Source organism: Octopus bimaculoides, chromosome 7 (assembly GCF_046866305.1).
Source record: "Octopus bimaculoides isolate indiv1 chromosome 7, ASM4686630v1, whole genome shotgun sequence".
Classification (NCBI taxonomy): Eukaryota; Metazoa; Mollusca; class Cephalopoda; order Octopoda; family Octopodidae; genus Octopus; species Octopus bimaculoides.
The window spans coordinates 75,596,991-75,612,621 of NC_142934.1; the positions used below are offsets into that span (position 1 = coordinate 75,596,991).

The following is a 15,631-nucleotide window of genomic DNA, read 5'->3' on the forward strand; positions in this document are numbered from 1 at the left end:
GATTCCCAGATGAGCTGATACCTATTTCTGACAGCTAGGTAAATAGAGACACTATATTCTTTTATTGGGTGTATGCAGTTGAAGCAACATTAAATTAAAATAGCTATCTATGTATCATACATAAGGTATATGCACCATTGACAGGTAAGATGCTTCAGTTTTTGTCCGAGATTAAAATTTCTAATAAACATGCTGTATTAAAAATGCAATATATATCAGAGCAGGTTATAATTTAAATTACTTAAAAACAGAAGTTAAATGTCACTGAACCAGGGGTGGTCTCAGGCAGATTGGTATCAAAAGGATTAATAGCTGTTATATATCAATACACAGGTACAACATTGATTGTTTTTCCAAACTAGGGATGGCCACCTTGGTGAACACACTCTAAATTAAGCAAATACTAAATTTATTTAAAAGAGTGATTGGTGTTTGGAAGGGTAGCCAGCTGTAGAAATCATGCCAAAGCTTGGTAGAGCCTACTAGCTCACCTATTCTCATCAGGCTGTCCAATCCAAGCCAGCATGGAAAAAGGGATATTAAACGATGATGGTGGTAGTGGTGGTGGTGGTGGTGGTGGTGGCGGGGGGGGGGGGGGGGGGAGGATTACATAACTACAAAAAAAAAAGAAACCAGTATAGGTGGACCAATCTAATACTATTCTAACAGCCGTAGCCTGAAATTTAAAGGAATTACAAAGTACTAGTTAGACAAGTGATTGACATGCCTGACCTCATCTAACCAGCTCCGTGTGATAAAGCAGTAAGCATCTGCTCCTTTATGTGACTAGGGTATTACATAAGATCCAACATACCTTGTGGATCAATCATAAGAGGCCATCTTCGTGACTTAGAGGTGATAATAGCATTATCAATACTGAAGTTATCTGCAGGAAGCCCTGCTATCTGCCACTCGCGAATCTTCACCTGGTCACCAAGACAGGTATTGAAGGAAAAGTCTGGGGAACAAGGAATATTTTTCTCTTCACACAGTTCCACCCATTCTTTTATGATAGTCTGCAAAATAAAAGCATGTTGCATATATGTAACAAACAAACTACAGATGTCTGACACATTGTTGATATTGTTATAGCGTAAGATTAATGACTGTCTGCAAAATAAAATAATGTTGCAAACATGCATCATACAAACTAAAGACTTCTGACACACTGCTGATGTTACAGTGTAATGCATACACCAGATAGCAGTTAATCTGTATCACACAATATAGATATGTTTATAGTGTAACACATTCTGTCTTTTGAGTTGCAGTGTAATGCACATGAAAAATATATGTTATATTGTAACATACACTGTATGCTACAGAGTCATTTAATACTATAGCATCCAATGCTAAAATATTTACTGTGTAATTTTTTTTCAGTGCCACCTGACTGGCCCCTGTGCTGGTGGCATGTAAAAAGCACCCACTACACTCTCAGAGTGGTTGGTGTTAAGAATGGCACCCAGCTGTAGAAACCTTGCCAGATCAGGTTGGAGCCAGGTGCAGCCTCCTGGCTTGCCAGTCCTCAGTCAAACCATCCAACCCATACCAGCATGGAAAGTGGACGTTAAACAATGATGATAATGATGATGATAGGTACAGTGTCATGGAGATATATGTTTACAGTGTAACTGTGCATTGCATCAATAATAAAGTGAAACACAAACACATCTTTTATTTTTCTTGTGTATTTTACTAGTTTCGGTCATCAGACTGTGGCCATGCTGAGGCACCACCTTGAAGAATTTTAGTCAAATGAATCAACATGAACACATCGGTACCTAAACACATGCATACACAGCCACTCTCAGATACTCATGCCTACCCTATCATACACACACAAACACAATTTTCTGATGGAAAACAAAGCAAGACAAACAAGTGTAAACATCGACGATATTAAACTCAGGACTCACTTGTCTGTAATCTACAGTAAATGCACCTAGATATGCAACTACACCAGATGCAAGCAGAACATCTCCAGTAATGCAATCATACAATTCTCCTAGTTCTTTAGCGGCTTTTGTCCAACGGTCTTTCTCTCCCCCTAGTCCACCAATCAGCTGTTCAGCCCGGTCCAGTTTCTTGGAACAGACTTCAATGTTGTCTTCAAGTTCTTTCTTTTTCTGGGTCATTGCTTCAAATTTATCATTTAATGCTTGTAGTTTATCTGCAACCTATGGTAACAGATAAAGAGAGATGGAGAAATAGAAAAGGTGAGAGGGAGTGAGAAAGAAAGAAAAAGGTCTTGTATTGACAGATTAATTAAAAGTAGTACAAGTTAGCTATTGAATAATTACTTACATTGACACAAAGTCGCAGATTTGCAAGGTATAGTTGACCGAATCAACTAACCTCAGCTCATGATAGGTGCATTTATTTTACATGAGAGATGGAAAAAGGCAAAGTCAACTTTGCCAGAGTTTGAACTTAAGACATAAAGTAATGTAATGAAATCAGGGACTCTCCTGTCGTAAATAACAGATGAGGGTTCAGCAATTTACTGTTGTACAAACTGCACAGGTGATTTGTTTTGGGGAATCAAACATTTGTTTTGTCCACTAGCTCACTTCCTCCATCAAATTGACATTGCCTGAACAGGTGCATGGTTTACAACACATCAGGTGTCAAAGAGATTACAGAGTAATGTGAGATGAAAAGTTTTGCTCAAAAACACAATGCACCACCCAGTCCTAGAGTTGAAACCACAATTTTGTAATCATGAGTATAACACCTTAACCACTAGACCAGGTGTGTTCATAAAGTACCTAAATTTCAGCAATTCAAAAATCAATTGTTTCCAATGTCGGCAGAAATCTCATGGAGATTCAGCATGACACAGAATGTAACAAGGCTGGCCCTTTGAATTACAGGAACAACTCATTTGTGCCAGCTGAGTGGACTGGAACAACATGAAATAAAGTGTTTTGCTCAAGTGAAGGCACATGGCTCAGTGACTAGAGTGTCGAACTTACGATCGTGAGGTTGTGAGTTCGAATCCTGGACTGGGCTGTGTGTTGTGTTCTTGAGCAAGGCACTTTATTTCATGTTGCTCCAGCTCACTCAGCTGTAGAAATGAGTTGCGACATCACTGGTGCCAAGCTGTATCAGCCTTTGCTTTTCCCTTGGATAGCATCAATGGCATGGAGATGGGAGGCCGGTATGCATGGGCGACTGCTAGTCTTCCATAAACAACCTTTCCCGGACTTGTGCCTGGAAGGGTAACTTTCTAGGTGCAATCCCGTGGTCAGTCATGACCGAAAGGGGTCTCTCTCTCAGCTAAAGGACACAATGCGTCACAGGAGACTGAACTCATGACTGTATGATCATGAGCTGAATACACTAACAACTAAACCACGTACTTTCACTTACCAACATTATGTAACAATAAAATCAATACATACCAAAACAGACACAGGTGTGGCCCTTTGGTTGAGAAGTTTGCTTTTCACTGCACAACACCTTGGGCAGGTATCTACTACTATAGTCCTAGGCCAACCAAATCCTTAAGAGTAAATTTAGTAGACAAAACCTGAAAGAAGCCTAATGTATGTTTGTATGTATGTATGAATGATTTACATTCTTTTTGAGAGAGTTCAAGCCAGTTGTTAACAAAGCAACAAGACTTGTTGAGTTAAAATCTCAACGTTTGAAGATATGTGGTTGAGTTGGTGTGTTGGTTAAACTGTCAATGCATACACCCAATTGTGTGCATCTATTCACATAAGAATCTGAGATGGAAAATCCTTGGAATGTCTCACAAATCTTCACTATACCACTAATAGATTAGATTTGGAGAATCTGTGTCAGTTTCTTTTGCTCTTGTTCCTGAAACCAAGTATTTCTAGGTTTTTGTGTTAATCTGTTGGTACATAACGTAATGCACTTATCATGAAAGGTAGAAATGAGAATTCATAGTCAGGGTACAAGAGCTGTAAGTTCTGCATTAATTCACCATAAATGTTCTTTCTCCTGGACTTTTGATGCATGTATGTGTGTATGCACATGTATATGTGTGTGTGTGTGTGTGTGTGTGTGTGTGTGCACATGTGTGTGTACCCTCATCTCACATGATAACAGTGAATGAGCATCACCATCATATAAGCGATGCTCAGTTCCAGTCATCCATACAAAACATTCTAGGCTATGGAGAAATATTACCATACTTGGAAACTGGTGAGGGTTGGCAACAGAAAGGTCATCCAGCTGTACAAAATCTACCTCAACAAATTCTGTCTGAGCCATGGAGGCATGGAAAAGTGAATGAAAAATGATGATGACAAAAATAGTTTTAAAGTGGGGGCCACATTTACCTCTTTCAGTTGTGCTCGTTTCTCATCGAGTTTCTGCATCTGCATACTCAATTCAGTTTCTGCTTCCAAAAGTTTAATTTTCTTTGGAGCCACAATTTTAGCTACTTTATCATACTGGTCCATTGCTCTGACCCAACGGCAGAGACCTTCACAGGCAGTTGATGCTTGTTTCACTACATTGGGATCAAATTCAGGATTTGGTATATAGCTAGGAGAGAAGAAAGAACACACTAGAAATATATGTGCGTGTATATTATATATATATATATATATATATATATAACATAAATAATATATAAATATATGCATATATCCATACATATATGTACATACCTACATCTATATGTATACATACAGGCATATATGGGTGCAGGATATCACAAAAAACGTTAAACACAATGAGAAACGAAAACATAAAGACGAAGACAGAAAACGAACTTTTTTTTGAACAACGAAAAAAACAAACAGAGAAATGAAACATACAACATAAAGAATATTTCCCTTCTTCAGTTGTTCCTGTTCCATCTACTTCATGTTTCGAAGGCAAGGACAATACACGACTTCATTGGAACAATCCTGCTCGCAAAGGATATTAATTAAATTTGGAATTTTTTGCGGAGGGTGAAAATGTAAACAAGAACAGGACAGTGAGAACAAGACAGTAGAAGACATGCACACACATCTATACATATACATACACTCATATACACATATATATAATGTCTGTGTTAATCAAATTACTTTTAAGATTGTTTTTATATAATTGATAATTTTTAATAGAAGAAAACTTTTCTTTAGATATTGAGACTGTATCAAGAAATTTTTCTAAAATACTTTTTTAAACACACACACACACACACATGTACTCTAACAGAAGCTTTAACTATTACATACACACAGTAAATATTTAACTCACCTAAAATATTGATTTCTTGTTTTCTTTGCTTGTGTTTAAATGTATACTTAATTAATGTCCCTTACAAACACATTATTGCATGATGATGATGACAATGACAAACTATGGATGGATGGATGATTGGCTGGATGGATGGAGGGAGGGAAAGGCAGCAAGGCCTCAAAGACTAGTTAGTGACAGGAAGCAGCAAGAATATACTTAAAGCAAAGATCTGGCTTAAATTCCTGCAAGAAAGTATCTCTGCTAAAGCACCCAAGAGCCAGGTAGTAGTGCTAAATTGAGCAGAAAATTAAGTCTACTATCCAAGAAATCAGAATGCAAAGAATTGAAGCAAATACCACAAGACATCTTGGTCGATGCTCAAACAATTCTGCTAAACCACGGACAGGTATTTTTTATTTTACCAATACCAAAACAGATGGAAGATACAGGTGACCTCAATGACAGCAGTGGTGAGGTCAACTGAAGAACACTAAGTACTGCCTGTCTGGAAACTGAAAGCAAAACCTTGCAAATTGTGAATGCAACACCCACCCAAACCACTACGCCATATTCTGTGTATGTACGAGCAAAACATTTCATTTCACATTGTTCCAGTCTATGCAGCTATAAATGGACTGGTATGCCATTCAAGGAATACCAGGGGATGTTGACCTGCCCACCTAGCCAACAGGATGACATCATTCAAAAGCTGCTACAATACAAGGAAGCACATTGTGATCAACAGTGTATAATCATATCTGATAGTTTCATTGATAGAGTGATACAAACATACATGTGTGTGTGTGTGTGTGTGTGTGTGTGTGTGCGTGTGTGTGCGCGCATGTGCGTGTGTGTGTGTGTGCATGTATGTGTGTGTGCATGTGTGTGTGTGTGTATGTGTTTACCTACAATTAGGCCTCTTCTTTTGTGTATTTGTGTGAGTGTGTATGTTTGTGTCTCCTTATTTTGACATCATGTGATTCTTGTAAATGGTAGTCATTCATTTTCAATCTTCAGCGATTACATATCTGACCATGAAAAATACTACTCTTGAGATGAGTTGGCACAGTAAGAGAAGATACTCTTTTGTGGGACAAGACTGACAACAGTATGTTTCTTAGGATCACGATACATTCCTACTGAGAAAGAAACTGAAGAGGAGCTTTGTGAGTATACAACCTATCTCTGGTGCACACTGTTTTAAGATAATAGAAGGCAGGACCCGACTAAGACTGGTTGTCTCTTTTGAACTAGAGTGATTCAATGAGTTTTCATACAAGCTAATTGTGAGTATGAGTGGGTGCTGAAAAGTTCCTGGCTTTGGGCAAAGAAAATACAGAAGGATCAGTTAAATATGATTTTATATTTAATATATTTCCCTCTTAGATTTTTTGCAGTGGTCCTTTATTTTTTTTTAGCCCAGGAAAAGAACTCAAAAAGTTGGGCCTCCAACTAGTCTTTCATGATACCCTTAAAGTCAGGAATTTTTCAGCACCCACTCATATATGTGGTAGTGAAACAGGACAGTGCAGAAAAGATATATTGCAAGAGGTCACATTATGCATATTGTGTAGAGATGGTGGTGATGCATGCAGCAAATATAGAGGCTTTTACAATGGGTGTACTGCTATCAGTAGACCCATGTTAGCAGTTGTCTCAATTGAAAAGTGATAAGTAGGAGTATTTCACAAAGTAAGAACAACAGTAAAATGACAACAATAATATATAATAAAACAACTACAAATATTAACAACAAGAAAAACCAACATTTTCCTGATACGGGACATAATAGCTGGCGCTATGTTGTCTTTGTTGTAAGTTTTCAGTTTTTCCAAAAACTTCATGTCACCAAGGAGCTTCAGTGAAGGTCCCCAGTAATCATCAAACATTTTCCCACTGCCATCAGGTTTTCTTTCAGGTTTAATCATTAACATGACACATACTGATTCCATGACCAATTTCACAACTGTTGGTGGATTCTGGAAGATAAGACATATAATGGTTGGTCTAATAACAAAGTTTGGACCCATACACGCGTACACACACACACACACACACACACACACACACACATATATATCTTAGAGCAAAATAAAACAGATTTAGTTTATCTTTCTGCTAAAATCAAAAATTATATAATCTTTACATGTGTTTCACTAGCAAATACCAGTATGCTGTGAAGTAATTGTTATATAGATGATTGCATAATCACATTGAAAAGAATTAAATTACTATTTTCTTCTAAAAATTTTATGTCAATAAATTATCATAGATATCTGTCAAAAACTGAAATATGGCCTGTTTGACCACATTTAAATTTATTTCAGGATGACCACATGCTAAAAAAGAACAACAGAATTACTGCTAATTAAGGAGTCCCTACTGCTTCTAATTGAAGATAAAGGAAAATAGTGCCCTATTTGGCTGATAGAGAGGATGATTTCTGAAATAGGGAATTAGTCATAGCAGAACTTATTAAGGACTTGAGCAAGGCACAGATATAGCTTTTCACTTGATTCCACTGAGTGGCCAACCTTAGGGATGGTGTCCAGCAATAACTTTCATGGCAAGTAATTGCATTTGCAGATCCATCCAATCCATGTATTACATGGCAAGAACTATTGTCAAAGCACAAATAATTAAAAGGAATAATGAAACAGAAATAAAGATAAAAGGATATCTCACTGTCATTGTTTTGAGCAAAGTGATGTCAGAAGGTTTCAATGTGTTGAGGGCATGAATAGCAGACTCCAGTGCAGGAATTGCTTCTGCCAAGTCACTTTCACACTCATCTTTGATAGCCTGGGAGGCTGCAGCTGCCTCATTAGCAATTGCTTCATCAGCAGCAACGACCTGTAACAGATGATCACCATGGTAACTAATAACAACACTGATTGACTTCAAATGAATTCTTTACTAGAGATATGAAGAAATATTAAAACTTTGGTACCATTACTATTACTACTACCACTACTATTACACAATGCTATTACAGCTCTTACCGTCAATACACTCCCACGACTACTACCACAACAATACTGTTATTACCACTCTTACTAACACCACTACCATCACTATACTACTGTTATTACCATTCCTACAATAGTGCCCCTGGACTGGCTCTTGTGCGGGTGGCACATAAAATACACCATTTTGAGCATGGCCGTTGCCAGTACCGCCTGACTGGCCTTCATGTGGGTGACACGTAAAAGCACCCACTACACTCTCTGAGTGGTTGGCATTAGGAAGGGCATCCAGCTGTAGAAACTCTGCCAAATCAGATTAGAGCCTGGTGTTGCCATCCGGTTTCACCAGTCCTCAGTCAAATCGTCCAACCCATGCTAGCATGGAAAGCGGACGTTAAATGATGATGATGATGATGATGATGATGATGATGATATACTACTACCACACCAACCACTACTACAACTGCTTGACATTGAATTATTGGAACATTGATTATTTTCCTTGTATTTTTCTTTTTGTCTTCTTCCTTACTAGCATTCCTCGCTTAAATGCCATCTGCTCAAAAGACAACTGATAACTGTCTAGTTCTCAGCTTAAGAAATGGGGAAATAAAATATTTTGACCAGGAAACCCTGAGTAGCCATATTTAACAAGATTTGTGGTTTTTATAATAATAATAATAATAATAATAATAATAATATATATATATATATATATATATATATATATATATATATATATATATATATATTAATATTCAATTTATCACCCTATCTATATATATATATTAATATTCAATTTATCAGCCTATCTATATAAATAATATATATTATTTATATAGATAGGGTGATAAATTGAATATTAATTCAATTTAAAACCAAGTGGCCTAGCATATTAAAAAATGTGAAAATTCAGAAAAAAATTGTATTATACGTGTATAAGGGATGGCCACTAGGTGGACATCCAATATGCTAGAAAGAGGTCATCAACGACCCAACCACAAAGAAAAGTAATGTTCTCCAGAAAAATTTCGCAAAACGCCAAATTTTTTCTTTGTGGTTGGGTCGTTGATGACCTCTTTCTAGCATATTGGATGTCCACCTAGTGGTCATCCCTTATACACGTGTATATATATATATATATATATATATATATATATATACATATATGTATATATATATATTCCTTAAGCCTGCAATCATCGGCTACACCCCATAATAACTACTATATCACACTATGGCAATTTTAATCAGCTATGAAGTACTACTCTCATATCTGGGGTAATTTAACATTTTTCATAACATATAATTATTTGCCATTATTGCCAGCATGATAATTTGTCAGATATAGGAGTGGGAAGTGAGCTGAAAAACCACATAAAAATAAAAATTCAAATTTAACAAGGCAATTTTAATTTCTACCTTCAAAAATATATTTCTGAAAATTTCTCTAAAACATATTCATTTTAAAGAAAGTTATGAAGAAGCAAATTCAGGGGAGGAGAGGCACATTGCTGTAATTATATCACTATAGTTATATCCAATAGCAATACTGACCTCCTTTTTGGCCTCAACTTCCACAGTATCCTGCTCAATTTTCACCATAAGTTTCTCGGTATCTTCAGATGTCTTTATTAGTTCTGGTTGCAACTCAGTCAGTTCCTGCTGCATTATAGACACTTGTGAGGCAGCAAATTGAAGCTGCTCCAAACCAGTTAGATAACGGTTCTTCATTGTTAGGATCTCGGTTCGTTTTGATGTCAAAAGATTTTTGAAGGTCATGATTAACTCCAAGTACGATGTTGGGGTGACATAATTGTGTCGTCGTAAGATGTCATAATAGCTTTGGACAGAAGTAAAAAAAAAAAAGACAGGTTGAGGTTTAATCCACTTAATCAAAAATGGTGAGAGCTGGCACTTGGTTATGTCCCATAACATTCTGAGTTCAAATTCAACATTGGATGACTTTAACATTTACCTTTTGAGGCTGATAAAATAAGAGCTAGCTAACTACAGGGGTGTATGTAACTGACTATACTACTGAAAGTGCTGGCCCTTTAGTTTGCCCCATTTAGTAGGGCTATAGTAGAAGACACTTGCTCAAGGTGCCATGCAGTGGGACAGAACCTGAAACCATGTGGTTACAAAGCAAACTTCTTAACCACTCACTTCCTTTGACATGGCTGAACAATCAAGCCCAACTAGTCAGGATTCACAGGATGAGTTGTACTATTCATTCTGAATATAAAACGTAGCTCACAAGACTTCCATCCAGGTGATTTTCTTGAGCCACCATCTTGCCTTCATACGTCAATCCATTACAAGGTTACCCAGTTACAGCTGACTGGACCGGAGCAATATGAAATGAAGTGTTTTGCTCAATGACACAATGCATAACTGGTCTGGGAATGAAAACTTTGATCTCACGCTTGTGAGTGCAACACCCTAACCACTGAGCCACATGACTTTTTTAACCACATTGCCATGCTCACATGTAAATATGGTTTATTAATCAAAGAGTGAACAGTAAATTTGATTTATATTTTTAAAACAAAGTGAAAGAAATATAATGATTGCTTTTATGTCTTTCATTAATAATAATAATGATAATAATCCTCTTTACTATAGACATAAGGCCTGAAATTTTGGTGGAGAGGGAGCCAGTTGATTACAACGACCCAGTGCATAACTGGTACTTTTTTTATCGACTCTGAGAGGATGAAAGGCAAAGTTGACCTCGGTGGAATCTGAACTCAGAATGTAAAGATGGGCAAAATACCATTAAGCATTTTGCCTGGTGCAATAACAATTCTACCAGCTCGTCACTTTATTATTAATAATAATGAAGATGATAATGATGATGATGATGATGATGATGATAATAATCATAATAATAATAATGGTTTCAAATTCTGGTACAAGGTCAGCAAGTTCGGGGGAGGGGGTAAGTTGATTATATCAACCCAAGTACACAGCTGGTACTTATTTTATCAATCCCGAAAGGATGAAAGGTAAAGTCGGCTACAGCAGAATTTGAATTCAGAATTTGAATTCAGAACTTCAAGACAGACAAAATACTGCTAAGCCCAGTGTGCTAATGATTCTGTCAGCTCACCACCTTAATACTACTAAGCCCAGTGTGCTAATGATTCTGTCAGCTCACCACCTTAATACTACTAATAATGATGATGATGATGATGGTGGTGGTGGTGGTGGTGGTGGTGGTGATGATGATGATGATGATGATGATGATGATGATGATGATGATGATGAACTTATTGTATACAGTGCTCAGGTGCACTTCAGCTCATCAGAAAAAATAGCCAAAACTGCATGAACGGTACATAAAATATGCACAGGAAGTGAACAGTGAATAAGTCTTTAAAAAAATGATTGCTTTTATAAACAAAAATAGTAGAAAGACCATCATATTGAAGTTTTGTTAACCTTTTAGCATTCAGATTACTTTGTCAAATGTAATGCCTTTTTATTCACACTGTTTTGAATCAATCATGCATTATCTCATAGCGTCAAGATTTTGATGATGTGATTGTCTATTTTTAGAATGACATTGTAAGATAGGTGTGAGAGGTTAAATCTGTCTGGTCTGAACATAAAACATGCAGAATACTTGGGCCAGTTTAAATGCTAAAGGGGTAAGGTTTAATATGATATAATGATGAAGGAAATTATTGTATACAGTGCTCAGGTGCACAACTGAAAATGAAAAAAAAAAAAAGGCCATCAGGTGCACTGATGGCAGATTTCAGGAAGCACAAAAGTTTTAAGGGATGTAGTATCTCAACAGCTAACAACTGATGCGGGTAGTTTATTCCATCCTTCAGCAATTCTGAGCGTGAAAAAATGTCTCCGAAAGTCATGGGAGCTGTGTTGTGTTTTTGATTTTATGAGCATGTCTGTGAGTGTTTGTCATAAGGATTTCAAAAAGGTACCCAAGGTTGTTGTTGGGAAGATGGTGGATAATCTTGTGGGTGTCTGCCAAGTGGCTTAATATCACCACATTCTACTTAGCCGAAAAATGTCAACATGTATTCTCACAATAAATTTTAGGTTTACTATTTTGATAAGAAGGGAGGGGAAGGAGAAAGGAAGGGAAGGAGAAAGGAAGGGAAGGAGAAAGGAAGGGAAGGAGAAAGGAAGGGAAGGAGAAAGGAAGGGAAGGAGAAAGGAAGGGAGGGAGAAAAAAGAAAATAAAGAAAAAAGAAAGATGAAAAGGAAGAAGGATTTTTATTTAATAAGGTAATAAAACAGCAATATGGTCCCATGTTCAGTCTCACTGTGTAGAAACTTGAGCCACCATCTCGCCTTCATATGCCAATCCATAGCAAGGTTACCCAGTTGCAGCTGACTGGAGTGGAGCAACATGAAATGAAGTGTTTTGCTCAACGACACAATGCATAACTGGTCTGGGAATCAAAACTATGATCTCACACTCATTCTACTATAGCCTTGGGCCAAACAAAACCCTGTGAGTAGCTTTGGTAGACAGAAACTCAAAGAAGCCCGATGTGTGTGTGTGTGGTGTTGGTGTGTTTATATCCTCGTAACTTAGTGGTTCAGCAAAAACAGACCATTAGAAAAAGTTCTAAACTTTAAAAAAAATAAGCCCTGGGGTCAAATCTTTAAGGTGGTGCCCCCAGCATGGCCACAGTCTAATGACTGAACTAAGAAAAAGATAAAAAATACATATTCAAGAATGATAGTGATGCTAGATGTTTGAGCTCAAAGTGGGGTCATGCATCATATAGTTTCATGAGTGGGAATGATATAAGATGTCTGTGTACTCAGCTTCTCAAGGTTTATATTCTATTACCTGAGATCAATTTCAATTACAACTTATAGCAGATTTTATCAAAAGTGGTTTATGGCTAAGTGCAAAAAGTTGTTAACCAATCAATGGTTCATGACATCATCTACTGAATCCTTATGTGAAAACAACTATACTGAAGAGATAGAATAGCTCTAGGCTTCAATAAGACTGTAGCTTCTGTGTATATTTTATAAAGCAGCTATTGTTGCATGCAATGCAAGAACATGCAAACCATAAGCAAACAATGTAAAAGAAAAAGAGACATGGAAAACTACTACTAGCACTCCACAGGTTATGATGAAGGTTCCAGTTGGTCCAATCAATAGAACAGCCTGCTCATGAAATTAATGTGCAAGTGGCTGAGCACTCCACAGACATACATACCTTTAATGTAGTTCTCAGGGAGATTCAGTATGACACAGAATATGACAAGGCTAGCCTTTTGAGTTACAGGTACAACTCATTTCTGCTGGCTGAGTGGAATGGAGCCATGTGAAATAAAGTGTCTTGCTCAAGGATGCAACACGCCACCAAGAATCAAACCTATGACCTTACGATTGTAAGCTGATCACCCTGACCACTAAGCCACACAACTTCATTAACATGGAAATCACTACAACTTTAATTAGCTGCTTTCAGCAATGATTAAATGAGGCTACAAGTTTATCCTTAGTGAACCACTAAAACGGTGAATCAAAAAAGCTTACTAGAAGAAGCACACCAAAAGCCCATCAGTTTCCAAGATAAAGTAGAAGGGTATAGGATGAGAATGGAAAAAGTTGTTACTCACTTCTCAGACATTAAACGAACTGATTCATGGAAATGTTTGCACATCACAACACATTCATGCTTGGTAGATTCATCCATTTCAGTTTCCTCCAGAAATTTGTTGGCAACCATCTCCAGAGCATCTGAAGGCCAAGCCTAAAAAGATAAGTTCATTATATATAGAACTGTTGGTGGCAAAACTGTTAGCATGTCAGACAAAATACTTAATGGCATTTCATCTGTTTTTACTTTTGGAATTCAAATTTTGTCAAAGTTGACTTCACCTATTATCCTTTCACAGTTGATAAAATAAGTACCAGTTGAGCACTACATCATACAGCAGATTATAATAGTGTACGTGTTTACCTATGTATGCCCTGGACATGTACACCCTGGACATGTACACCCTGAACATGTATGCTCTGGACATAGGATGAAACATGGGCCCATCACAATGATCTTGAGACTAAAGTCCAGTTGAAGCAATGGAAGCATGATAACTCACCACCTCCAAAGAAGGCTCATGTCCAACCCTCAACAAGCAAGGTGATGCTCACAGTCTTTTGGGACTAGCATGTAGTAATGATGATGGATTTTCTGGCAAAGAGCACCACAAATATTATGTTTCTTTGTGGCAGAAATTGTGGGACACCATCAAAGCAGAGAGAGGTGGTATGCTGACCAAAGGAGTCTGCCTCCTCCAAGGCAACGCCCCAGTTCACAATGCATGTGTTGCCCAGATGAAAGCACACTCCTGCAGCTATGAAATCCTTCCTCATCCCCCTTACTCTCCCAACCTCGGACCATCTGACTTCCACCTCTTTTCAACCATGAAGTCTTTTTTGAAGGGGAAGCACTTTTCGGATGATGATGAACTTATTTCCGAGGTAAAGTCTTGGCTCCAGACGCAACCTACTGACTTCTACAGGTGAGGTTTTCACAGCTGCATAAAGTGATAGGATAAGTGTCTCACCATTGGTAGTGGTTATGTAGAGAAAGACTGAATAATTATGCCACATTTTGTTTATCCCAGTCCTTGGGAAGTGGGTCAGGGGAAATCTTTAATGAACACCCCTCATGTGAGTATATATATATATATATATAAGGTGGGTATATAAGGATAAATTCTCTAAGCGAGTACTGTAATAGCTCTCTGGTACATTTCAGGTTTCAACTAACCACATCAAGTAGAAATAAATATAAATAATCACGTAGTATGAGCAATCCCGCTGTAATTCTTTTAATGGGTAACTCCATGTTTACTTCTCTGGATTATGAATATTATCAGAAGTGTAAATTTCAAACAATTACAAAGAATATGGAGACTGGTAAATCTCAAAAGCAGTATAGCTGTGAAAATAGCAGAGAAAGATTGGGTCTTGTCTGTAAAATGCCAACTCATTCAGTGCCTTCAAAATTTGTTTATAAAATGTTCTTACATTTGTAAAGCTATTATTTAGCATTAAACTTGATGGTAATTGTTGGTTAGAGCATGCAGCCAGTGTCTGATGGGTACGGGGTTTCACTCCCTGTAACTGCCTACTGGCAACATTTTTCCATCTTCTAAGACTAAATACCCAATCTTTCTCTGATGTTTTCACAGCTATATTGCATTTGAAATTTACTTTCTAGTCTGTAAAATAAATAGATATGTATGTATGTTTGTGTGTGTACAAGATGTCTGAGCAAAATTTGAGAGTTTGCATAAAAGGAAAAGAAAACACAATATCCCATCCAAAAATAGAAGTATTTTTTTTTAAAAATCAAAAAATTCCAACTAGACTATGGCTGATATATAACAATTTACCCAATGTAGCCACCCTCATCTTATACTACAGCCTCAAGCTGGCTT

The 15,631-nt window shown here is 37.2% G+C and overlaps 1 protein-coding gene across 6 annotated transcripts in view; it reads right to left on the reverse strand.

Moving 5' to 3' along the window:
• Positions 1-15,631, reverse strand: part of LOC106876428 (dynein axonemal heavy chain 3) — a 247,804-nt gene that overhangs the window by 69,660 nt on the left and 162,513 nt on the right. For all 6 annotated transcript variants that reach the window (XM_089355526.1, XM_089355522.1, XM_089355525.1 and 3 more), the window contains exons 47-53: positions 13,802-13,935; positions 9,738-10,023; positions 7,900-8,067; positions 6,982-7,193; positions 4,317-4,524; positions 1,920-2,180; positions 815-1,016 (exon numbers count right to left, since the gene is read on the reverse strand). In XM_089355526.1, coding sequence (XP_089211652.1) covers positions 815-1,016; positions 1,920-2,180; positions 4,317-4,524; positions 6,982-7,193; positions 7,900-8,067; positions 9,738-10,023; positions 13,802-13,935 — 1,471 coding nt within the window. The remainder of the gene's footprint in view (positions 1-814; positions 1,017-1,919; positions 2,181-4,316; positions 4,525-6,981; positions 7,194-7,899; positions 8,068-9,737; positions 10,024-13,801; positions 13,936-15,631) is intronic.